Source organism: Chiloscyllium plagiosum, unplaced genomic scaffold (genome assembly GCF_037043375.1).
Source record: "Chiloscyllium plagiosum isolate Xiang-an unplaced genomic scaffold, Cpla_swu_hap1 HiC_scaffold_45, whole genome shotgun sequence".
Taxonomy (NCBI): domain Eukaryota; kingdom Metazoa; phylum Chordata; class Chondrichthyes; order Orectolobiformes; family Hemiscylliidae; genus Chiloscyllium; species Chiloscyllium plagiosum.
Genome location: NW_028270183.1, coordinates 32,069,025 through 32,096,164, shown reverse-complemented (window position 1 = coordinate 32,096,164; position 27,140 = coordinate 32,069,025). Strand labels below are relative to the sequence as shown.

General features: G+C 41.9%; 1 gene segment (V, D, J or C); it reads right to left on the bottom strand.

The window, feature by feature from the left end:
* Nucleotides 1-5,202: 5,202 nt before the first annotated feature.
* Nucleotides 5,203-26,818, bottom strand: LOC122546046 (Ig heavy chain C region, secreted form-like). The segment is given in 7 exon segments: nucleotides 5,203-5,640; nucleotides 6,126-6,434; nucleotides 6,770-7,120; nucleotides 7,848-8,147; nucleotides 25,832-25,867; nucleotides 26,264-26,587; nucleotides 26,702-26,818. Coding segments are annotated over 7 exon segments (1,758 nt in total).
* Nucleotides 26,819-27,140: the final 322 nt, after the last annotated feature.

Sequence of the window (27,140 nt, the reverse complement as noted above, 5' to 3'; positions counted from 1 at the left end):
GATCAGACCAATCGACATTCTTTCATTTTACTATCATCCACGTACATATCCAAGAGTCGCTTACATATTCCTAATATTTCTGACTCTACTACCACTGATGGCAGTGCATTCCACACACCCACCACTCTCTGTGTAAAGAGCCTGCCTCTGACATCTCCCCTAAACCTTCCTGCGACATCTTCCCTAAACCTTTCTCAAATTATTTAAAAATATATCCCCTCATGATAGACATTTCTGCCCAGTGAACAAAGCTATCTGGCTATGCCTCTCATCATCTTGTACACCTCTATCAAGTTGCCTCTCATCCTTCCTTGCTTCAATGAGAAAAGCCCCAGCTCCCTCAAACTTTATTCATACGACAAGTCCTCTATTCCAGGCAGCATTCTGGTAAATCTCCTTTGCACTCTCATTAACCCTTCCACATCCTTCCCGTCATGAGGTGACCTGAACAGAACACAATATTCCAAGTGTGGTCTAACCAGGTCTCTATAGGGCGGCAGTATAACCTCGTGGTTCTTAAAATCAATCTCCCTGCCAATGAAAGCCAACAAACCATGCACATTCTTCAAAATTCTATCAACGTGGATGATCACTTGGAGGGATCTATGGATGTGGAGCCCAACGTCCCTCTGTTCCTCCACACTGCCAAGATTCCTGCCTTTAACCCTGTATTCTGCATTCAAATTCGAATTACTTCACATTTTTCTAGGATGATCACCATCTGCCACTTTTCTGCCCAGTTCTGCATCCTATCAATGTCTCAATGCAACCTATAATAGCCCTCCACACTATCCACCATTCCACCAACCTTCATGTCATCAGCAAACTCTCTAACCCACCCTTCCACTTCCTTATCCAAGTCATTTATAAAACTCACAAAGAGCAGAGGTCCCAGAACAAATCTCTGTGGATCACCACTGGTCACCAAACTCCTGGCTAAATACTTTCTATCTACTACCACCTTCTGTCCTCTATGCGCCAGCCAATTCTGTATCCAGACAAGCAAGCTTCCCTGTATCCCATGCCTCCTTACATTCTGAATTAACCAACTGCCGGGAGCCTTACCAAATACCTGAATCAAATTCATGTACACCATATCCACTGTGCTACCGTCATCGAAGTGCTTTGGCACATCCTCAAAGAATTCATTAAGGTTTGTGAGTCATGACCTGCTCCTCATAAAGCCATGCTGACTATCTCTAATCAGACTATCGTTTTCTAAGTAATATGTCTCTCAGAATCCTTTCTGATTCTTTGCCCACCATTGACATAAGACTGACTGGTCTGTAAATCCCAGGATTATCACTATTTCTTTTTTGGGGCAACGGAATAACATTTGCCACCCTCCAATCATCTGGCACTCCTCCAGTCGACAGTGAAGGTGTAAATATTATCGCCAAATGTACAGCAATCTCTTCCCACACTTCCCGTACTAACCTTGCGTATATCTCATCTGGCCCAGGTAATTTATCTATCCTTATGTTTTTCAAAATTTCAGCACATCCTCCTTCCTCACATCAACCTGTTCTAACATATCAGTCTATTCACCACTACCCTCAGAAATGATAAAGTCCCTCTCCATAGTGAATACTGCAGAAATGCATTCATTGAGGACCTCCGCTACATCGTCTGACTCCAGGTGCAAGTTCTCTCCACTATCCCTGAGTGGCCCTAACCTCACACTGGCCATCCTCTATTTCCTCACATACGTGTAGAATGCCTCAGGGCTTTCCTTAATCCTACCTGCTAAAGCTATTTAATGCCCCTTTCTAGCTCTCTTAAGTCAATTCTTCAGTTCCTTTCCGTCTACCTTGTAACACTTTCAAGCGCTGGCTGATTGTTGCTTCCTCAGAATTAACGAAGCTTACTTCTTCCTGTTGACTAGATGTTTCACATCCCTTGTCACCCAAGGTTCCTTCGCCCTACCGTTCCTTCGTCAGTGGGACAAACCTGACAAGCACTGTCAGCAGGTGCTTACTAAACAACCTCCACATTTCTGTCGTGCATTTCCCTGAGAACATGTGTTCCCAATTTAGGTCCTCAGTTCCTCCCTAATCGCTTTGTAATTCCCGCTCCCCAATTAAATACTTCCTAATACTATATGCTCCTATCCCCTCCATGAGTCTCCTAAACGTCAAGGAGTTCTGATTACTGTCCCGAAAATGCTCTCCCCCCGAGAGATCTGACACCTGAACTTCTGAACCCCCACCTAAACGCTTCTATTACTAATTCATAAGCACTCAAAAACAGCCTTTTTGACATCTGCATACTCTCTTGATCCCTCATCTGACAGTGCTGCAAATACCTCACTAGCTCTGCCGACCAGCTTCGTCTGAACTAACATTATTGACAAGTTCTCTGACCACTCTATCTGCCTAGCCAAATTTTCAAATGAAATTTAACAAGAAGTTTCAACATTTTCTGATCAAAATGTGGCAATCTTTTAACATACTTGTAAATATTAGTATCTTCCTTCATCTTCATGTTGTTAATTTGAGGTTCCTGACTGATTAGCAATTTCTGAATTGCAAAGTCTCTCTCCCTTTCTTTGCTCCCTCTTTATCTCTGCTTAGCCACGAACTTTCTCTCACTTTCTTTACCGTGGTGGGTGGCACGGTGGCACAGTGTTTAGCACTGCTGCCTCACAGCGCCAGAGACCCGGGTTCAATTCCCGCCTCAGGCGACTGACTGTGTGGAGTTTGCACGTTCTCCCCGTGTCTGCGTGGGTTTCCTCCGGGTGCTCCGGTTTCCTCCCACAGTCCAAAGATATGCAGGTCAGGTGAATTGGCCATGCTAAATTGCCCGTAGTGTTAGGTAAGGGGTAAATGTAAGGATCTGGGTGGGTTGCGCTTCGGCTGGTCGGTGTGGACTTGTTGGGCCGAAGGGCCTGTTTCCACACTGTAATGTAATCTAATCTAATCTTCCCATCTCAATTGCAATTTAAGTTTTTTTTTTCTCTGACTCTACCGCACTTGCCTGTTTCTCTGATATACCTAAGTGCATGATCAACTCCATCACAATGTCAGCTTTTTTTTGTCCCTGGTTAAACCCAATTTAGTAATTCCAAAAATATATCTTCCTCTGTTGTCATAAACTTTCTTGAATAATTTGGGAAACATCTTCAAACCCCAGAAACTTCTGAACAATATTATAAGCCATTTCCCTCACTTTTAATTTAGCCAACCACAGGTAAACGAAATGAAGGAAATTTTCTCACCTAAGTTTTATTTAAAGATGTAGGACATAAGTCGGCAAGTATTTAAATATGCTTGAAGCTTTCACACCCCAAATCTGTTCAAACCTGTCAAAATCCATGACTGGATTTATCCAAGCCTGTCCAAATCTCGAGCTCCCATACCTGTTCCAACATCGTAGTAAACCCTTCTGTTTATTAAACCAAACATCCAGAAGCAACTCGCCGTGCTTCGTAATCTGATAAAATATGAGTAGCAGCGAACTCTTAAGTTCCACAATTTAAAGAAAATAACATCAATTATTTTTTAACTGAGCATCAAACAACAACTATTCACAGCTCTAAGCCCCCCTTCACTTCACTGCTCACTATCTGCCTGCAACAATATGCTGCACCAACAAGACACTTATTAAAATTACATCAGCTTAATTTCAAAACCACACAGTCGCTGTCTCCTTCTGTGTCTTCACTCTTCCAGTTGCTGACTTCTTTCTTTTTTCTTCTTTCTTTTTAATCTGAGTAAGTTTCACTTGGAAAGGTCCTTTTCAGAGAGAATATTTTCGAATTTCATTGACAACAAGGTGTTAGATGGGCAATTAGCTCTCCATGACTTTCTCTCTCCACGGCAGTTGCCGTCTGACCAATTTTCAGAATGTTTACATTTTATACATCCCAACATCAGATCATCTCATTGGTTCAATGTTAGTAATGTAACACATTCAAACTGCACTGTCTTTTAGCATCCTGGGGCATAATTAATACTGATTGGTTTAATTTGAATTGTTGTCAAAACAGCAAAGAAAAACCCCTCAGATATCCATTTCACAGCCAAACATTACATATTTTCAATTTTCTCGTAAACTCTGGGACTATCCTCTCGTCATGTACACAAGGGCTTGTAATCTCTCAGTTCAGAGGTGAATTCTCTCTCTCTCGCTCTCTCTCTCTCTTAAAGGTACAGTACAAATCAACTTCAAAACAACATGGATGTATTCCTCTCTGAGTGTTTGTGTTAAATGTGACTGCATCTCTGTCTGTTTCTGTGCTTGCATCATTGGGTGTCTATTTTCATAATTGTTAAAGTTTTAATCAATGATAACAATTGAGTCTGATTACATTGAATAGAAATATCTGCAAGTTTTCTGTCTGTGAAACAAAATGACTTCAGCTGATCGAATATCAGGTTTGATCCCAAATGCTCCAGCAAACTGAAACAAATCTCTAGAAGACAAACTGGCATGACCAATCACCAGTGCAGAATTGGATTCTGAGGAATCAAGTTTGGAAGATAATGAACAGGAATAAACGTGTCTAACATTCTTGAAAAGTATCATGTTTCATCGCAAAATATACATTTACAACATTGTCACAGAAATTTTAAATCACGGAGTGTAATCAGGAAGCTGACTGTTCCCCTTAGTCACTAGTTCCCATTACACAGGGTCACTCCCTTGAAAACTCGACGGGGGGAATAAGAGTTTCAACCACATCTATTTCCAACTCATTCTCTGGTGCGAGATCCCTGCTCGTTTCCCGGAAATGAAAGTTAGATTCGAGCTCCTCTGCACTCTTTGTGATTGGTGCCCAGAGCTTTCCTTTCCAATTGCTGTGTCATAAATAAAAAAGATTTTGCGAGAAGCTTTTTTTTAAACATGTTCCCGATTGGTACAATGTGGCATTTAAAGCTGACATGAATTGTGCAGGAATGGACAACTCAGGAATCAGGAACACGGAATCAAAATGCATGATTTTCTTCTGTCAAGACAATAGCATTGTCAGATATAGTTTCAGTGGGATTAAGCATAGAAAAAGGTACGTTGTGGAATTCTGCACTGAGTGAGCTTCACTCTGTCCCTGAACTAGGGTATATCTGAGCTGGGAGCGTTAACTGCACAAGACCCTCGTCTTAGACCTGTTAATAACTGACTTTAACTGGACGGATGGAATATTGATCAGTGTGGGAAATTAATTAAACGATTGTGTATTTAAAACACAATTGGAGAAAAAAAAACCTTTATTATTTTTATTGAATTATTAAAGGTAACCTTTAGATTTTCATTGACATGAATTAATGGTGTCCATCAGTGCAAGTGAAATGTTTACAAAACTCGGTTTACCGCTGAATTTATCAACTGTTCTGTTGATGGTCTTCAGTGGAATCGCTTCATGTCCCACCACACAGGAGTAAGAAGCGCCGCTGGCCCACTCCTCCACTGTGATCGATAACAGGCTGTACATGAAGAAGGAGGTGTTGTCATTCTCTGCCATCACCTTGGTGTTCCTGTAGTTACTGGGATTCACCGGCTTGTTGTTGGTGGTCCATTTGATGAAAACTTCTCTGGGAAAGAAACCTCTCACCAAACAGGTGAGTGAGACGACCGTTTGCTCGGAGATTTCTTCTGAAGTGGGTAGGAGAACGGACACTGATGGCTCCAGAAGATTAGTCACTGCAGAATAATTGCAACAAATGCAACTGAATTTTTAAGAAGTCTTGACACAATTCGGCATGGATTGATATTTCACGACATGTTTAAATGTTCAATTTTCAGTTTTGGACTTACCCACTTTTATTTTCTAAGGATACAGAATGGTATCCAATTTATTAAACAAAAAAGATTTTTTTAAAATTGTTAGTAAGTTTTTTTTTCATGATTCCAGCCCAGAATTTGGAAATTCTGTCTATTTGTCAATGCTGATGTTTAGGTCAAAACCAGGTTTCTCCTCGCCTTATTTGACTCCATCATAATATAATCTCCTTTAATCCAACTTTTATCTAAAACCAGCTACTTAGGTATCAAATGGATCGTTAATGGTCCCAACAGTGTTGGCTCATTCCCAATAAAAGCATGTTATTGATGTAACCAGACCTAAATAGCACATGCATTTGAAACAAATACAGTAACTTATTTTGTGTTTTAACTTCACTGCTCACCTTTCTCCTTGCGAATGGAATCTCTCGCAGGTGTTGGTAGATGCTGATGGTTCACTGAGCAATCGAAATGGTCTCCACTCAGCCAGGCTTGAGTCGAGATAACTAATGTGCTGGTCACGCTGTCAGCAGCATCTCCGGGCTTGTCAGCAATCTCAGATTTCACAGTTTCCTCTCCTCGCGTCCACGTTACCAGGACTCCAGAGCCAAGCTTGGACACAACACAGGTTAAGGTGACCGTTGCGTCCAGTAAGACCTGTTCTACTGGCGGAGGTAGGATTTTAACTGTGTAATCCAGGCAATCGCAAATTCCTATGAAGCAGAAAGCAAAATAATCGAAAAGTTCCTCTTCCAAGATCTGTTTTACCCGTCTTCAGGCAAATCTCCTTCCAGGTGGCAAAGTCCAACTTTTGCTGAGGCTGAAAATGTACCTACTATTGTTTATATATTTTGATTGTGAAAACATTCATGATAACCTAAAACATGCCCTGCGTTGTAATTATTTCAAACGAACATTTGCTGATCTGCAAAATATTGAATAATGAGCAATACTAAAGGAACACTTAGATCAAAAGGAAACAGATACGGCATGATGAGAAACTAGCAGCTGCCTTGTGCTATTTACTTAGCTGAATAATTATATGTACCTGATTCACATTCCAGTGCAGAGTGATTTGGAGCTTTCTGGGGTGCGTTTATGCTTCGACTTTGAGTGAGCCCTTGATGAGTAACCTGACAGGTATAGACGGCGCTGTGAAACCACTCAACAGCAGAGATGTTCAGCCAACTGGTCGCTGAGAATTTGCCATATGCTTCACACACGGGAGAGGTGAAGAAGCTAGAGTCCATGGGGAACCCATTTTTCAACCAACTAACGGAGATTGACTTCGGATGGAAACCGATGATTGAACAGAGGACAGTTGCATACTTGCTGCTTGCGATGTCTTCCCTGGAGCTGACAGTCAGGAGGAGAGTTGGAGGGGCGTCTTCTGATGGACCTTAAGGAAGCATACTGTATAGATTACCTGTCGAATCTGATACCAAATGCCATGGTTTGTTGGATACTTGCCTTTATTAGCCGAGGCACAGAGTTTAGGAGTAGGGAGGTGAAACTGGAATGTACTAAAACTTTGGTTCGACCACAGAAAATGCACTGTCTACAGTTGTGGAGCCCACGTAAGAGGAGGGATGTGAATACAATGCAGAGGACCGAGAGAAGGATGACGAGGATGTTACCCGGGATGCAAAGTTGTAGTTTTGAAAGGATGAAATGAGATTGGCTGGACTGAATTTGTTTTCCTGGGAGCAGAGGAGAAGAAGCGGGGACATGATGGAGATGTGTGGAATAATGAGGGCATGGACGGGGAGAGAGGAAGAAACATTTCCACTTGTTGGTAGAGGCAACGTCGAAGGGGTTTAAGGATGATTAGAGAGGATGCCAGCAGAAAAATATAACTCAGGTGGTGGTGGGAATCTGGATCACTGTCTGTAAGGCTGGGAGAGATGACACCCTCATAATATTGAATTAGTATTGAATATTGCAAGGCAATGGATAAAATGCTCGGAGATTGCACAGAATAATTTGGTTTTGATAGGCATCGATTCAAAAAGCCGAATGGTTTATGTTCCCTGTGGTAGACCTCTCTGACTCTGTGGGAAGTGATATAAATAATGCACCATGTTAATCTCAACTATTCTGATAATCTCAGTCCCTCCAACACTTACATGGCATTGCAATGCTCTTGTTGGACTTGCTGTGCTGAACCTCACAGTAGATTTTGCTGCAATTCATCTCTGACTCGGTCAGGGTTAACTGGCTGCTCAGGGTGTAAGTTCCCTTCTTGCCCCTCACTGATGGGTAAGTCTTCAATCCAGCTGTGAACTTCTCTCCGTCTTTCTTCCAGGTCACTCTGGTGACGTCTGGAATGTAATCCATCGCCAAACAGCCAAAAGTAATGGAGCGATCCGTGTCGCCTTGTTGACAGGATGAGACCAGGCCATAAAGTGTGGGGGCAGATGGCATCGCTAGGTAAAAGAAAAATGGGAGATTTAACAAGTTAGACTCTGTGTGTAGAACAGTGTCAGTCACGAAACTGTGTTCACAGCTGTGAGACTGTTCCAACGTGTTCCAGTTAAAAGTTCCAGCGGAATTTTAGACTATTTTTGTTGTGGTTGTTTTGTTGACTATGATGTGGTGGTACCTTCATCAGAAACACGCCCTTCCATCTTGACTATTTATATATTACTGCATGAAGAAATAAGAACACTGCGATACCATCATCATTAACTGTTCCAAAATTTTACAAAACATTGCACAAAAAAAATTGTCTCGTCCTTTATATCAGTTTTCTTCTCAAAGTGCTTAATTGAAATTAAATGTTTCCAAATCATACTACCTCAGATTCAAAACATCTCCAAAAACATACATCGTGACTAAAGTTCAATCGTAATTCTGCAATCTGTCGTTACCCAATTACAATATAACCAACCATGAAATTTGATTGTATTAAAGTCTACAGTGGCTTTCAGCATTTCTGGGTTTTGAGACACAGCGTGAATCTGTTTCAATCTAATTCCAATCCGAAATAAAAGAAAACGGATGTCAATCCAGCAAGTCTGCTTATCCTGGAAGGTATTAAACTGCTTGAAAGTGATTAAATCGACACTCATCCAGGCAAGTGAATAGCATGCAGTCACAACCCACAAACCTTGCAGACTGTGGCCAGGCGTAAGTGGACACGACGTGAGTTACTTTGCTGCAAACTGACTGGTGTCTGACCTGCTCTTGTCGCCACAATATTTAAAAGCAGACTCCAGTTCACTTTATGTCAATAATAATCCACAGCATTTTCAGGATGTCGGATTCACAAATGGTATTAACATAGATTCATAGAGTCATAAAGATGTACAGCATGCACCCTTCAGTCCAACCTATCCATGCCGACCAGATATCCAAACCCAATCTATTCCCATCTGCGAGCACCAGGCCCATATCCCGCCAAACCCTTCCTATTCATGTAACCATCCAAATGCCTCTTAAATGTTGCAATTGTACCAGCCTCCACCACACCCTCTAGCAGCTCATTCCATACACATACCACCCACTGCATGAAAAAGTTGCCCCTTAGTTCTCTTTTATATCTTTCCCTAAACCTATGCCCTGCCCTCTAGTTCTGGACTCACCCACCCCAGGGAAAAGACTTTGTCAATTTATACTATCCATGCCCATCATAATTTTGTAAACCTCTATATGGTCATCCCTCACTCTCCGACGCTCCAGGGAAAACAGCCACTGCCTGTACAGCCTCTGCCTGTAACTCAAAACCTCCAAACCTGGCAACATCCTTGTAAATCTTTTCTGAACCCTTGCAAGTTTCACAACATCCTTCTGAAAGGAAGAAGGCCAGAATTGCACGCAATATTTCAACAGTGGCCTAACCAATGTCTTGTACAGCCGCAACATGACCTTCCAACTCCTGTACTCAATATTCTGACAAATACAGGAAAGCATACCAAACGCCTTCTTCACTATCCTATCCACCTGCGACTCCATTTTCAAGGAGCTATGAATCTGCACTCCAACATCTCTTTGTTAAGCAACACTCCCTAGGAACTTACCATTAATTGTATAAGTCCTGCTAAGATTTGCTTTCCCAAAATGCAGCACCACGCATTTATCTGAATTAAACTCCATCTGCCACTTCTCAGCTCATTGGCCCACCTGGTCCCGATCCTGTTGTAATCTGAGGTAGCCCTCTTCGCTGTCCACTACACCTCCAATTTTGATGTCATCTGCAAACTTACTAACTGTACGTCTTATGCTCACATCCAAATCATTTATGTAAATGACAAAAAGTAGAGGACCCAGAACCGTTCCTTGTGGCACTCCACTGGTCACAGGCCTCCAGTCTGAAAAACAATCCTCCACCAACACCCTCTGTCTTCTACCTTTGAGCCAAATCTGTCTCCAAATGGCTATTTCTCCCTGTATTCCATAAAATCTAACCTTGCTTAGCAGTCTCCCATGGGGAACCTTGTCGAACGCCTTTCTGAAGTCCATATAGATCACATCTACTGCTCTGCCCTCATCAATTTTCTTTGTTACTACTTCAAAAAACTCAATCAAGTTTGTGAGACGTGATTTTCCACGCACAAAGCCATGTTGACTATCCCTAATCAGGTCTTGCCTTTCCAAATACATGTACATCCTGTCCCTCAGGATTCCCTCGAACAACTTGCCCACCACTGAGGTCAGGCTCACCGGTCTATAGTTCCCTGGCTTGTCTTTACCGCCCTCCTTAAACAGTGGCACCATGTTTGCCGACCTCTAGTCTTTCGGCACCTCACCTGTGACTATCAATGATACAAGTATCTCAGCAAAGGCCCTGCAATCACTTCTCTAGCTTCCCACAGTGGTCTTGGGTACACCTGATCAGGTTCTGGGGATTTATCCACCTTTAACCGTTTCAAGAAATCCAGCACTTCCTCCTCTGTACTCTGGACATTTTGCAAGATGTCACCATCTATTTCCCTACAGTCTATATCTTCCATATCCTTTTCCACAGTAAATACTGATGCAAAATATTCATTGAGTATCTCCCCCATTCTCTGTGTCTCGTCACAAAGGTGGCCTTGCTGATCTTTGAAGGGCCCTATTCTCTCCCTAGTTACCCTTTTGTCCTTAATATATTTGTAAAACCCCTTTGGATAGCCAAAGCTATTTGATGTCCCCGTTTTTCCCTCCTGATTTCCCTCTTAGTATGCTCCTACTTCTTTTATACTCTTCTAAGGATTCACTTGATCTCTCCTGTTTATACCTGATGAACGCTTACTTCTTTTTCTAAACCAATCCCTCAATTCCTTTAATCATCCATCATTCCCTATACCTACAAGTATTCCCTTTCACCCTGACAGAAATAAACTTTCACTGGACTTTCGATATCACCTTTTCTGAAGGCTTCCCATTTTATAGCTGTCCCTTTACCTGCGAACATCTGCCTCCAATCAGCTTTCGAATGTTCTTGCCTACTACCGTCAAAATTGGCCTTTCTCCATATTAGAAGTGACCTGTATAAGAAGGACGGATTGCACCTAAATTGGAAGGAGACAAATATACTGGCAGGGAAATTTCCTCGAACTGCTTGGGAGGATTTAAACTAACAAGGTAGGGTGTGGGACCCAGGGAGATAGTGAGGGAAGAGATCGATCTGAGCCGGGTACAGCTGAGAACAGAAGTGAGTCAAGCAGTCAGGGCAGGCAGGGACAAGGGAGGACAAATAAATTAAATTGCATTAATTTCAATGCAAGGGGCCTAACAGGGAAGGCAGATGAACTCAGGGCATGGTTAGGAACATGGGTTTGGGATATCATAGTTATTACAGAAACATGGCTCAGGGATGGGCAGGACTGGCAGCTTAAAGTTCCAGGATACAAATTCTAGAGGAAGGATAGAAAGGGAGACAAGAGAGGAGGGGGACTGGCATGTTTGATAAGGGATAGCATTACAGCTGTGCTGAGGGAGGATATTCCTGGAAATACATCCAGGGATGTTATTTGGGTGGAACTGAGAAATAAGAAAGGGATGCTCACCTTATTGGGATTGTATTATAGACCCCGCCCCCCCCCACCCCACCCACCCTCAATAGTCAGAGGGAAATTGAGAAACAAACTTGTAAGGAGATCTCAGCTATCTGTAAGGATAATAGAGTAGTTATGTTAGGGGATTTTAACTTTCCAAACATAGACTGGGACTGCCATAGTGTTAAAGGTTTAGATGGAGAGGAATTTCTTAAGTGTGTACAGGCTATTTTCTGATTCAGTATGTGGATGTACCTACTAGAGAAGGTGCAAAACTTGACGTACTCTTGGGAAATAAGGCAGGGCAGGTGACTGAGGTGTCAGTGGGAGAGCACTTTGAAGCCAGCAACCATAATTCTATTCATTTTAAAATAGTGATGGAAAAGGATAGGCCAGATCTAACATAAAACATCAATATAAATATTTAAGGTCACTGTTCCTCGAGATGGAAAATACCAGGCACCTATGTTGAGAAGTTAAAAAAAATAAGGACTGCAGATGCTGGAAACTAGTGTCTAGATTAGATTGGTTCTGGAAAAGCACAGCAGATCAGGCAGCATCTGAGGAGCAGGAAAATCAACATTTTGGGCAAAAGCCCTTCATCAAGAATAGAAGAATATTGCTGATGAAGGGCTTTTGCCCGAAACGTCGATTTTCCTGCTCCTTGGGTGCTACCTGACTTGCTGTGCTTTTCCAGCACCACTCTAATCTAGACCTGTGTTGAGAAGGCAAAGAGAGTGGTGCTGGAAAAGCACAGCCTGTCAGGCAACATCCGAGGAGCAGGGGAATCGATGTTTTGGGCAAAAGCCCTTCATCAGTGCTGTTCCATGGATGCTGCCTAACCAGCTGTGCTTTTCCAGCTGCACATTCTTCGACTCTGATGTCCAGCAACTGAAGTCCTCAATTTATTCCCGCATCTGTTGAGAAGCTTCCTTCTCACTTAGCAATGCAAGGCAGGTGTCTCTCGATGGGATGATGGTCGCTGCAGCATCAGAGAGAGGACCTGATCATCGAGACCAGAAAAAGATCTGTCTCGCCTGATTGAAGGTGAAACTTCCAACTGGCAATTAAAGAACAAAGAACAAAGACAATTACAGCACAGGAATAGGCCCTCCAAGTTTATGATGACCCAGATCCTCTATCCAAACCTGTTGCCTATTTTCTAAGGATCTGTGTCCCTCTGCCCCATGCCCATTCGTATATCTGTCTATAAATATCTTCAATAAAGCTATCATGCCCACCTCTACCAACACGCTCCAGGCACCCACCACCCTCTGGACAAATTACTTACCACTTATATCTCCCGTAAACTTCTCCCCTCTCACTTTGAACTCGTGACTGGAGTAACTGAGTTCCCCACTCTCTGAAAAAGCTTCATGCTATCCACTCTATCTATACCTCTCACGGTTTTGTAGACCTCAAACAGGTTTTCCCTCACCCTCCATCTTTCTAACAAAAGTAATCCTAATCTACTCAACCTCTCTTCATAGCTAGCACCCTCCCTACCAGGCAACATCGTGATGAATATCCTCTGTATCCTCTCCAAATCATCCTTATCCTTTTGGCAATATGGCGACCAGAATTGGACGCAATATTCCAAATGTGACCAAACCAAAGTCCTACACAACTATAACATGACCTGCCAACTCTTGTGCTCAATGTCCCATTCAATGACAGAAAGCATGCCGTATGCCTCCTTGAGAACTCTACTGACCTGCGTTGCCACAATGTTCCTGAACATCCAAATCTCTCTGTACATCAATTTTCACGGGGCTTTTCCATTTAACGTATAGTTCCCTCTTGAAATAGACCTTCCAAAATGTATCATCTCACATTTGCCTGGATTGAACGCCATCTTCCATTTCTCTGCCCAACTCTCAAATCCATATTCTGCTGCATTCTCTGACAGTCTGCTTCACAATTCGCTACTCCACCAATCTTAGTGTCATCTACAAACTTTCCAAACAGACCATGTATACCTTCCTCCAAATCATTTATGTATATTACAAAAAATCCAAATTTTGGAGGTCTTTGAAAACGTGACTGCCTCCTTTAAGCATTCAGAGTCTTTGGAGTGTTATGGCTGACTGAGTTGGCCATTTCCGCAAGTATGGTTCGAGATATTAACATTTTAACTTCAATAACTATCAAATTAACACCCAGTTTATTGCAAAGAATTAATCTCATACTAAACACCATTCGATCACTGTCATGTTCTGAACTTCCATCCACATTGACAACCTCGAATCTGCCCTGCATGAACGTCCGTGGTACAGCTGTCACTAACTGGACATGCCACCATAGTTTTCACACACCCCCTGACAGGATCCAACTCCTCCAGACATATTCCCAGCCCTTAGTCATCTACCTGTCATCTTACCCAAAGAAACCTGTGCACATTGCAACCTACCTCCCTATCCCACCTGCCCTTACTGCCTATCATTTCACCAACTTCTGATTATTGCATTTTGACATCATGTCCACCTACCACTTCACGACCACTTCACTACCACTGACCCAACCTGGCGCCCTGTTTACTATCAACTAACTAGCCTTGCAACTGATCCATCTGTTGTATTTACACTCAAACTACCAGTGATCCCACCAAGCACCACGCTTCCAAACTAACACGTCACAGCCTATCAGCTCACATTGCATCACATTATCACCCTATCCCGTTACCATTTCTCCACCTTCTGACCTTAGTAAACTTATTCTGAACTTCGAGCCTGCTTCAACATTGAGCCATAGAGTCACACAGAACGGAAAGTGACTCTTCACCCGAACTTGTCCTTGCCAAACAAGGCTCCCAAACTCAACTAGTTTGCCTACATTTGGTCCATATCCCGCTGACCTTTTCTTATTCACATTCTTGCCGAAATGTCTTTTAAATTTATAAATGTACCTGCATCTGCCACTTGCGCTAGCAAAAATTCTATTAAGGCAGCATCCTTTCTGTGAAAAATGCTGCTCCTCAAGTCTGTTTTAAATCTTTCCCCTCTCATCTTAAACCATGCTTTCTAGTTTTGAACCGCCCTACCAGTTGAAAAATACCTCTAATATTCAATTTATTTATGCACCTCAGAATTTTCTTAAACTCAGTCACCCCTCAGCCTCATACGCTCTCGAAAAACAAAATCTGAGCCTATCCAACCTCTCTTCATAACTCAAACCCTCCAGTCCCAGTAACATCCTTGCAAAACATTTCTGCACCCTTTAAAATTTAATAATATCCTTCCCATAAGAGTATGATCATGACTAAATGCTATACTCCAAAAGTGACCTCACCAATATCTCATGAAGGCAATGAAGGCAAGCGTGCAAAACACCTTCTTCAACACTCTGTCTGTCTGTGACACTCTTTTCAGGGAACTAGGTACCTGAAGCCTAGGCTGTCTGTTCAACAGCACTCCTACAGCTCTACCATTAACTGTGTCATCCTGTTCTGGTTTGTCAGACCAAAATGCAATACCTCACATTCATTTAAATTAAACACTATCAGCATTCCTTAACTCATTGGCTCAGTTGATCAAGATCGCATTGTACTCTTAGATAACCTTCTTCACTGTCCACTACTCCATTAATTTTGATGTCATCTGGAAACTTAATAACCATGCTTCAATGCTTTCACAGCTTATCATCTAGCAGAGAACCCCACTGATGCTTTCTCCACCGACCCTGACATAAAGTAACAGCTTGCTTAAAAGATTTAATGTCTTGACCTCAAGTACTTTCTGTGGCAGAGAATTTCAGAGGATCATCACTCTCTCGTTGAATATTAAACAATGGGGTTAAATGTTATTAAGCATTATAAAGGTTGTTGAGCAGAAATATTTATGACAATTTCACAAATGGAACAGCAATAGGTAGAGGTGGAGAGGCTTCCAGTATCATCTAACTTTAATGTTCCTTCAACAGCATATCCCAAAACGTTGAGCTATGAGGACAAGGGCAGTACAAGCATTGAAGAATTTCAACTGAATGTTTCTCTTCAAACTACACTCGAACCTAAGTTGCCCGTATTCACTGTCTCTGTCCTGTTTCTCGATTATAGGCTGATGAGTATTAGGTTCTCAGGGAGAAGAAAGAATTCAGACACTTTCATGCTTATCCAGAGGTGCAAATACTCACTTGAAGACTCAAAAACTAATTTAAAAACTCATAGCATGTCCACACACCGATGATGTTCCAAATGGTTTCCTTCAGTGACCTGAGGGAATGTATTTATAGTCATGGGGTCATACAGTCAAGCAAATCCTCAGTCCAACTGGACCATGCCATATTGTTTCCACAATAAACTAATACCAACACTCTACGTATGGCCATATCCCAACAAATCTTCCCTATTCATGTATTACCCAAATGTCTTTTAAACGTGGTAACAATACCTGCAATCCATCACTTCCTCTGGCACTTCATTCCACATTTAACCACCTTCTGTGCAAAAAGAAAGTTGCCTTCATCTCCATTTTCGGTCTTTCTCCTTTCATCTTAAAAATATTCCCCCAGTTTTGAACTCCCCCTCCTGAGGAAACAAAATCTTTGCTATTCACCGTATTGTTATGAAATTGAAAGAGATTTTGTTCACTTTCAGACAAAAAGTGTTTTCCACATTTTCAAAGTAAGTTTAAAGTGCAGTACAGCTGCAGAACAGAACAGCTAAAAGATTATCTGTTCCAAAAAAGATGCAGCAAATGCTGTTAAATGGGCGCCCGAGTTTCTGTTGCTGTTTTGGTACCAATTCAAATTTAATCAATAAGTTTAAATTATTTAGACGAAAGTGAGGACCGCAGATTCTGGAGATCATAGTCGAGAGTGTGGTGCTAGAAAAGCACAGTAGGTCAGGCAACATCCGAGAAGCAGACGAATCGACATTCAGGCACAAGCCCTTCATCAGGAATCCATCCCTGTGGAAGGGGCTTATGCCCGAACTGTCAATTCTCCTGCTTCTCAGATGCTGGCTGACTTGCTGTGCCTTTCCAGCATGACATTCTCGGCACTAGTTTAAATTCTGCCCAGGATACTGAAATACAATTGTGTTTGAATTTATTATATTGACAGCATCAGACCATCGAGAAGGTATGATATTGGGGCGTATTAAACCAAGGCATTTTAGAAATTGTTCAGAGCAACTGCCACTGAACAGCAGAGCAACTGCCGGCGAGCCGGAGAGCGAACTATGCATCTAACAGCTTGCTTTCAAATTTCTCAAAGGAATAAGAACACCCTCTTTATCAAAAGGCTTCTTTTCCTGCAACAGCAGTAAAAATGTAAGAAGATGAGCCAGGAAGATCAATAGGTGGAAGACTGAAGATAGCGGACAAGACAGAAACTGTGTGGACTTCAGATTAATTTAATGTAATATTTAATAATTCTGCTATTGGAGCAGCATTGTTATAGACGTGGGGTCAGTTAATAATTAGTTAAGAAAAAGGGGGTTTGGATTTGTTAATAGTTTTGTTTAGTGCTCTGTTCGAAAATAATAGGCTATTTTCCTCCAAATAATGGAAATTAGAAGTTCTCTTTCATTCACTCACATTTTTAAAAAAATACGAGGTGTGGAGAGTTTTTCTGTGTGTTTGGTTTTAATTAACAGAAGGGTTTAGCGTCGGCGTTGTAACAGTATGTCCCTCATGATTTTATTAACACTGTAGGTCGCCCCTCGATCTTACACGCTGCAGTGTAGAAGTCCTAACCTATCCAGCCAATATTTATAACTCAAGCCCTTCAAGACAGGCAACATCCTGGCACCATTTCCTGTACCTTCTCCGTTTAATACTGTCCCAGCCGCAACAGGGCTACGAGAATTACACACATTACTCCAGAAGACGCCCCATCTGCGATCTGCACAACCTCAACATGACAGCCCAATTCTGAGACTCAAACGTTTGAACAATGAGTGATAAACGCATTCTTCACCAATCTCTCCATCTGTGATTTGAATTTGAAGGGATTATACCTGCATCCCTCAGTCTCTCTGTTCGTCACCACCATCCAGGGCCCTGCTATGAAGTGAATAATTCCTGCCCTTGTTTGTTTTGCCAAAAAGTAATACCTCACATTTAAACAAAGTAAACTCCATCTATCATTTCTTAAGCCATTGACCCAATAGATAGTAACTTTCTTCACTGTCCACTATGTCATTAAGTTTGGTGTCATCTGAAAACTTACTGACTAGGTCTCCTATATTCTCATCCAAATCATTTAGGCACATTACAAACAATTAATGGGAATGAACGTTTCCTCACTGTTTAACCCCACTGATTTGGAATAACAAAATATAATGTCAAATTAAAGGAATCTGATAAATTTGATCGTGGTGCTACAATTTGAACTTGTCAGATATTTAAAATTCATTCTGTTTATCAATTAATTACAGCCTCTTTAGGTCACTTTAAATATTTCACAGGATTATCTTTCAGAACCAGCCAATGTGCCTCCCTCTGTTATTTGCAGATCAATTATGACATCTGGGATGGATCCTATTTTTCCATTAATCAAGTGTTAAAGGGCACAAGACCGAAGTCAAGCACATGGAGTTAGGTCAAATCAAGCATGATCTAATTAAATTGCGGAACAGCTCAAGGCGCTTTGTGCCTCACTGCTGTGCCTACCTTCCGATCGTTGGGTCACAGTTTCGGCTTTCACTGACGCTAAACAATGTTTTAATAAAATATATGAACGACGTAAAGGTTGTTTTTTTTAATCCTGCTTATTATTTGGAATGGGAGCATCGACATTCTACATTTAATTGGTCAAAATAAAGGCCACTGATTTAGACCAATGGCTGCACTCTGGAGAATTATTGTTACTCCTTGATACAGTTAGTTCTGAAACTACGGCTGAATATCAGTTCACTCACATGTCAAGCTTATCGAAAACAGAAATATTTGAGCAATAATTAAAATGCATTTTTCTGATGAAAATTATTAACAATCTCTGCTTTTCCAATTGAAAATGGAAACGCAAACTTCGGATGATGGAAATCTGAAATAAAAGCACAAATTGCAGGAAAAACTCAGCAGGTCTGGCAGCACCTGTGGAGAGAAAGCAAAGTTAACATTTCAAATTCAGTGACGGTTATTTCACAAACTATTTCCATATTTTCTCGAACCAGAAACTGCACCCAAAATAAAGCACGAATGAAATATATAGCACAATTCCCTTTGCCCCGCTCAATCAAAATCTCCCAAGCCTGATATATTATTTCTCAGAACCGATTTCCAAACTCCTGCAGTCTATGACTCTACGATCTATGAGAACTCACACCCAGTGTGTAAGATGCTGATGAAGCTTGTTCGATTACTGTTGGCAAAGTATTTTCAGGAATGCTACTGCATGAGCTGAGATGTAAATTAAGTACCCACTGCAAAGCTATGATCATCTGCTGCTGGGGTTTGAATATTTACACCCCACTGAACAGTCAAATTCTACTGAACGAGTACAGCATTGGTTAGAGAGAAAATACGCATTCTCGACATTCTGTCATCAATTGTGCTGAGGAACCAATTTATTTTGGATTTGATATAAATATACATTTATTGATGCGAGTCAGATTTGTCCCTTACTAATCCACCTACGCTACGCAACCCTGAGCACTATGTGCAATTTAGTATGACCTAACCTGCACATTTTTGGATTGTTGGAGGAAACCGAAACACTCATGCAGACACGGGGAAACCATGCAAACAGTCGCCCGAGGCTGAAATTGAATAGGATTCGTGGTGCTGTGAGGCAACAGTACTAACCACCGAGATGCCGTGTCACCCCAGGACAAACGAAACGAATGCAGACACGACCAATAGAACAGTGCTGATCCTAACCTGTTCATCCTGTCACTACAAATGTAGATTCACTGGAATTTAACATTTACCATAGCATCTGGGCGGCACGGTGGCACAGTGGGCGGCACGGTGGCACAGTGGGCGGCACGGTGGCACAGTGGTTAGCACTGCTGCCTCACACCGCCAGAGACCCGGGTTCAATTCCCGACTCAGGCGACTGACTGTGTGGAGTTTGCACATTCTCCCCGTGTCTGCGTGGGTTTCCTCCGGGTGCTCCGGTTTCCTCCCACAGTCACAAAGATGTGCGGGTCAGGTGAATTGGCAATGCTAAATTGCCCGTAGTGTTAGTTTAAAGGGGTCAATGTAGGGGTATGGGTGGGTTGCGCTTCGGCGGGTCGGTGAGGACTTGTTGGGCCGAAGGGCCTGTTTCCACACTGTAATGTAATCTCATCTAATCATCTATCCAGAGAGCATGCATTAACGTGAATGAGAATGTTTTCACAATAAACATTCATTGTTGTAGTAAACTTAATGTCTCATTATAATTAACACAATCATGGAGGTCAGAAATTTCACTAATATAAACACAGCTCACTAAGAAATATATTATTCTCTGGATTAATTTTACATATTCTTAAAACATTTCTTAAATTTTGACGATTTTGCACATACTGTAGAAAACAGTGCAAAAATATTGCATTCCACTGTGTAAACGCATTTATGTTGTATAAATCATAAGAAATGTTTACAGTCAGGTTTGGTTTGCTATTGCGAATTAATTTTGTTATTAATCACTTTAGAGTGAAGAATAATTTTTTAAAATGCATGGATTGAAAACTGTTGCTTGATTTAATTAATGTCTAAATACATGGTCATTGCACTTAACCAATCTGAGAAGTAGCCTTCAGATTGCAATATTTTAGCATTCAGTCAAATGCAATAATTAAAATAATATTAGTCTATTTTAATCGTTTAAAATAAACAGCCTTTTCTCTTGTCGTTTAGTTAGTGTCATCTGCAAAATATTAAATGGCGTAAGTCTGAATACAGAGTATATCACAATATAATATATTCTCTGCATTCCCAGCAACTATTCTCATGATGAGATCACGACAGGATTATTATAATTAATTTGACAGCGAACCTTTGGTCACCTAATATACTATATCAGTTCCATTCTAACGAAAGACTCCAGAATTGATATGTTGTTGTAAAATGGAACTCTCTATACTTAAGAAAATGTCAAGAGCCGTGTCGACAAAATCACCTAATTAAAGTTTTATTCCCGGAAATCAAGTTAATCAGGAATATAATACTTAATTAACTCAAGTTACTTGCAAAACTGATCTGTTCTTCATGGAAACATTTCGGGCAAAATTGCGAAATGGTTCCTATCAATGATCTTTTCCAGCCTGAAGTATTACAGATAGTGTTCAGCGGAATTGAAAGGTGATCGTTGATTAATGATTCATCAAAATGGCATTTTGTTCGATATCAAGAACTATTAGAACTATTAGAACATTCTACTTTTGAAATTCTATTGATGTTTCTCTGTTATTGGTAAATGCTTCATGTCAGATCTTGTGATTGGAGTAGGTAGTTGAGTTCTGAATTAGAAATGTAAACCAATGTTAATGTTTGCAACATTAATCCAAAATTGCTACTTATTATTAATCAAAGTGTCATAAGGTATTTTCTTCCCTTAATTTCCAAACCCTTTGTAACCTGCGTTTTTCCTCATATTGGGCTTCAAAACATTTCAGCTCACATGATGACTGCACTCAATGGGGAAACTGGAGCAGTTCACTGACATCATCAATATTCCCAAATAACTCCGCTGGACTCGAACCTGGTGTTGTGTGAGTTTCAACTTTGACCATTAACGTAAATAATGCACAAACAAATATAATAATCTTCTCAACAGAACAAATATTACCAAATGATAATACTGAGATTCAATGATGAGTTTGCAGCAGAACTGACTCTGCAAACTCTTTCAACAGAACCAAAACGGCATCATTGCAAACGGATGGCACAGTGTTTCAGTGGTTAGTACTGTTGTTTAACAGCACTGCAGTCCTAGGTTCGGTTCCAGCATCGGATGACTGTCTCTGTGGAGATTACGCATTTTCCCCGTGTCTGCGTGGATTTCCTCCCACAGTCCAAAAATGTGCAGGTTTAGTGAATTGGCCATGCTAACTTGCCCATAGCGTTAGGTGCATTAGTCGGAGGGAAAGATCTTATCTATTTATCCTATCCATGTGCATTGAGAGATATTTGTTGATTAATGCGCTCATGTCAAATCAAAATTAGTTCAATGATAAGTGGTACCACACAATCCCGTAATTTATAATACTTTTAGTCTTAATTGTGAAATCTTACCTAATGGTCAGTTAGACATTTTAGTCACAAATATATTTTTGAATGAGGTTAGTTAAAGCAGAATTTGTGTAGTCGATGTTTAAAACTGAATTCTTTTTAAGTAAATCCAATAATGTTTTTTTTTTCTTCATTTCTCAACCTCCCACTTTTCTGTCTTATGTCTTCTGTCTTCAGGAAATTACAAACTGGTCTAATGTCGCCACTTTAGTTTAATAAATACAGAAACAACGTACAAAAACCAAAGAACTTCACAAATATTACTGATTAAAAGTGGTCCAGACAGACAATCTCTTCAGCAGAAAAATACCATAGACTGAAAGCATGAAACCCCTTGAAAATAAAGTTCGATTCTACAAAGTGAGTCAGAATCCAATTAACTCAACTCAACACAATGAAGCAAAACAAAATCGGAATTTAATCAATTCAAATCAACATAATGAAACCCAGCGCTGCAAGAAAGTTCAATCTAGAATGTAACGAATCTAGCTGATCTACTGTGTCCGTTGCACCCGATGTGGTCTCCTCTGCATCGGGGAGACAGGACACCAACTCACTGATCCTTTCAGAGAACGACTCTGAGACATGCACTAGCCAACCCCACTGCCCCGTGGCTGAACATTTTAACACCCCTCCCACTCCCCCACGGGAATGCAGGTCCTGGCCTCATCGCCAAACCCTAACCACCCGACGCCTGCAGGATGAACGTCTCATCTTGGGACCATCCAACCACATGGGATCAATATGGATTTCAATGGTTTCTTCATTTCCGCTCCCCCTTACCTTATCCCAGATCCAACCTTCCAAATCAGCACGGCCCTATTGAACATTCCTACCTGTCCCTGGCACTGTGAGGCAGTCACAATGCCGTTCCAGTTGTTAAATTTGTTAATCTACCTGTTTAAGAGACTTTTAGTTTTTCAAGTAATCCAGCCATACAGTTTGCTTAACTGATTTTTTAAAAAATCACCGAGCAACTGAGTCCGTCGCAGCCTTGTTCAATTCTTAATTGCAGGGTGTAATCACTTTTCAGAAAGATCATTTCAAGGAATCAAGCGAGCTAAACGGGGTCATGAAATAGCTTTAGCAAGCAGAATTAAGGAAAATCCCAAACATTTTATTCTTATATAAGAAGCAGGAGGGTAACCAGAGAAAGGATTGGTCAACTAAAAGATAAGGAAGGAAGGCTGTGTGCAGAACCTGAGAGAATGGTTGAGATTCTGAATGATTACTTTGCATCAGTTTTCACTGAGGAAAGGAACATAATGTATCATGAGATTAGAGACAGAAGTTTGATTAGTCTGGATCACGTTGGCCATAAGTAGGGAAGATATGTTGGGTATGCTAGAGGTTATTAAAGTGGACAAATCCCCAGGACCGGATGGGATCTATCCCAGGTTGCTGAGGGAGGCGAGAGAGGAAATAACTGGTGCCCTGACAGATATCTTTGTGGCACCCTTAAATACAGGTGAGGTGCCGGAGGACTGGAAGGTTGCTTATGTCGTCCCCCTGTACAAGAAGGGTAGTAGGGATATTCCAGGTAACTATAGGCCAGTAAGCCTGATGTCGGTTGTGGGGAAGTTGCACGAGAGGGTACTGAGAGATAGGATCTATTTATATTTAGAAAAGAATGAGCTTATCAGTGATAGGCAACATGGTTTTGTGCAGGGGAGATCGTGCCTTACCAACTTAATAGATTCTTCGAGGAAGTGACCAAGTTGCTAGACGAAAGAAGGGCTTTTGATGTCATATACATGGACTTCAGTAAGGTGTTTGATAAGGTTCCCCATTGTAGACTAATGGAGAAAGTGAAGTCACATGGTGTGCAGGACGTTTTAGCTAGGTGGATGAAGAACTAGTTGAGCAACAGGAGACAGAGTGTAGTAGTTGAAGGGAGTTTCTCGAAATGGAGAAAGGTGACCAGTGGTGTTCCACAGAAGTCAGTATTGGGGCCACTGTTGTTTGTAATATACATAAATGATCTAGAAGAGGACACTGTTCGTATGAACAGCAAGTTTGCTGATGACACAAAGATTGGTGGAGTGGCAGAAAGCATTTGGGACTGTCAGAGAATACAGGAGGATATAGATGAGTGTTAGGTGGAAAAGTAACAGATGGCTTTCAATCCAGATAAATGTGAGATGATGCATTTAGGCAAGTCTAATTCTAGAGCTCATTATACAATGACTGGAACAGCCTTGGGAAAAGTTGATGGGAAGAGAGATGAGGGAGTGCAGGTCCATTGTACCCTGACGGTTGCTGCACAGGTGGATAGAGTGGTCAAGAAGGCATATAGTATGCTTGCCTTCATTGATTGGGGTATTGAGTATAAGAGCTGGAAGGTCATGTTCAAATTGTACAAGACATTGGTTCACCCGCATGTAGAATGCTCTGTACAGTTCTGATCGCCACATTACCAAAAGAATGTGGACGCTTTGGAGAGGGTGCAGAGAAGGTTTACGAGGACGTTGCCTGGTATGGAAGGTGCTAGCTATGCAGAGAGGTTCCGTAGATTAACTTTATTTTCACTAGAAAAAAGGAGATTGAGGGGTACCTGATTGAGGTTTACAAGATCATGAAGGGTATAGACAGAATGGATTTATTCCCAGGGTAAAGGATTCAGTAACGAGAGGTCATGCTTTCAAGGTGAGAGGTGGAAAGTTTAAGGGGGTTACATGAGGCAAGTACTTCACACAGAGGGTGGTGGGCGTTTGGAACGTGTTGTCAGCAGAGGTGGTAGAGGCAGGCATGGTAGATTCATTTAGGATGTGTCTGGACAGATGCACGAGTAGGTGGGCAGCAGAGGGATACAAATGCTTAGAAATTGACTGAGAGGTTTAGACAGTACATTTGGATCAGCTCAGGCTGGAGCACTCCCCCCCCCCCCCCCCCCCCACCCCCGGTGCTCACCTTCCACCCTACCAACCTTCGCATAAACCAAATCATCCGCTGGCATTTCCGCCACATCCAAATGGACCCCACCACCAGGGATATATATTTCCCTCCCCACCCATTTCCAACTTTCGCAAAGACAGTTCCCTTCGTGACTACCTGGTCAGGTCCACGCCCCCAACAACCCACCCTCCCGTCCTGGCACCTACCCCTGCCACCGCAGGAATTGCGAAACCTATGCCCACACCTCCTCCCTCACCTACATCCAAGGCCCCAAAGGAGCCTTCCACATCCATCAAAGTTTTACCTGCACATCCACCAATATCATTTATTGTATCCGTTGCTCCCGATGCAGTCTCCTCTACATTGGGAAGACTGGACGCCTCCTAGCACAGCGCTTTAGGGAACATCTCTGGGACACCCGCACCAATCAACCACATCACCCTATGGCCCAACATTTCAACTCCCCCTCCCCCTCAGCCGAGGACATGGAGGTCCTGGGCCTCCTTCACCACTGCTCTCTCACCACCCGACGTGGAGGAAAAATGCCTCATCTTCCACCCCGGAATGTTTCAACTCCAGGGCATCAATGTGGACTTCACCAGTTTCCTAATTTCCCCTTCACCCACCTCACCACAGCTCCAAACTTCCAGCTCAGCACTGTCCCCATGACTTGTCTTACCTGCCTATCTTACTTTCCACCTATCCACCCACCCTCCTCCCTGACCTATAACCTTCATCCCCTCCCCCACTCACCTATTGTACTCTATGCTACTATCTCACCACCCCTACCCCATGCTCCTCTCATTTATCTTTCCACCCTTCAGGCACTCTGCCTGTATTCCTGATGAAGAGATTTTGCCCGAAACGTCGATTTTACTGCTGCCCTGATCTACTGTGCTTTTCCAGCACCACTCTAATCTAAACTCAGGCTTGGAGGGCCGAAGGGCCTGTTCCTGAGTTGTAAAATTTCTTTGTTCTTTGTTCTTTGTTCTAAATCAAACAAAGCTCATTCCAGATTCTGATTTTCACCTAACTCATGAATACTCACATAAAGAGAAATTTCATGGTTCTTACCTGCAGTCACTGTCACCATGGTCCCTTGTCCCCACTAATAAAGATAGTCACAGCGTTACATTCTCTGGCTAGGTCCACACTGAAACTGGCTCTGCTTAAAACAAGCAGTAACCTGCTTTTATTCTGAATCTTGGTAACCCTGAGCAACATAAATTCACGGGAAATGTTCATCACATTCTAATTATACTAGCGATGCTGCTCACTCTTGCCAAATGATTCAAATGTTTTATATTCCACAGGGTAACACATGAACACGTCTCAAACAGGTGCATCAATAATTATCACCACTTTTATAAATCAAACTGAGATGTTTGGATAATATCACACAGAACTAACACCATTGCAGTTTTAGATGGCTTGTAAATCCAAATATCGACCAAGTTTCAAACAATTCGGGCTAAGTGGGTTTTTGTATTGGTCATAATTGCAGTGCTACAGCCCAATTACTGTAGTATACTCCACAGTAATACATGGCGGTGTCTTCGATCTTCAGGAGCTTAATGTCCAACCCGAAGGTATTGTTTGAAATGTCTTTGAATGCAGTAAACCGATCCTTAATCGCTGGTGCATAGTTATTTTTCGATGAGCTGTAGTAGTGAAGCAGCAATTCCAGCCCCTGCCCAGGAATTTGTTGAATCCAGTACATGCTGTAGCCATCAACACTGAACCCGCTGGCTTTACAGGTCAGTCTCAGGGAGCCTCCAGGACTACCGGTCTCTGCTTCGGGCTGACTCAAAAGATCCGCCGACTGGACACCTGGGAAAAGACGACATACAGCCAAAGTATCAGTGAAATGAAATGGTTGCTGACTTTGCTACATTGCAGAGGTAAAGTAACACTGAGACTGGGACATTGATAATAAATACTCACTGGATAATAAAGTCAGGAACAAGCTGAGAGAAATTATCAACAGCATCCTTCTGGTAACTTGAGGAAAAACATTTGCCGAGAGCTCGCTAACCAATCCAAATCCGGGACCATTGAACTCCGGTAGAGTGACCAGCTTTTAAATGCACATCAGAAGGGGCAGGCTGCCAGGTTCCACCTGCTGGTTTCCTGCTGAACGCCAAAATTGGAAACTCATCTCAACTTGCACAACCCGAACAGATTGGCTGTTATATTTACACCAGTCTGTACTTAAAATGCGGGCATGTATCTGTCTTTGGAGACTTGCATTACCGAATGGCATGATTCAAAAACTTCCCTTCCTTTTAATAGTGAAAGTACAATGAAACAGCGTGAAGTATGGTGCAGATCATAGTTATCAATTTTGCATTTAATCAATTGGAAATGCATTCACAATATTTCT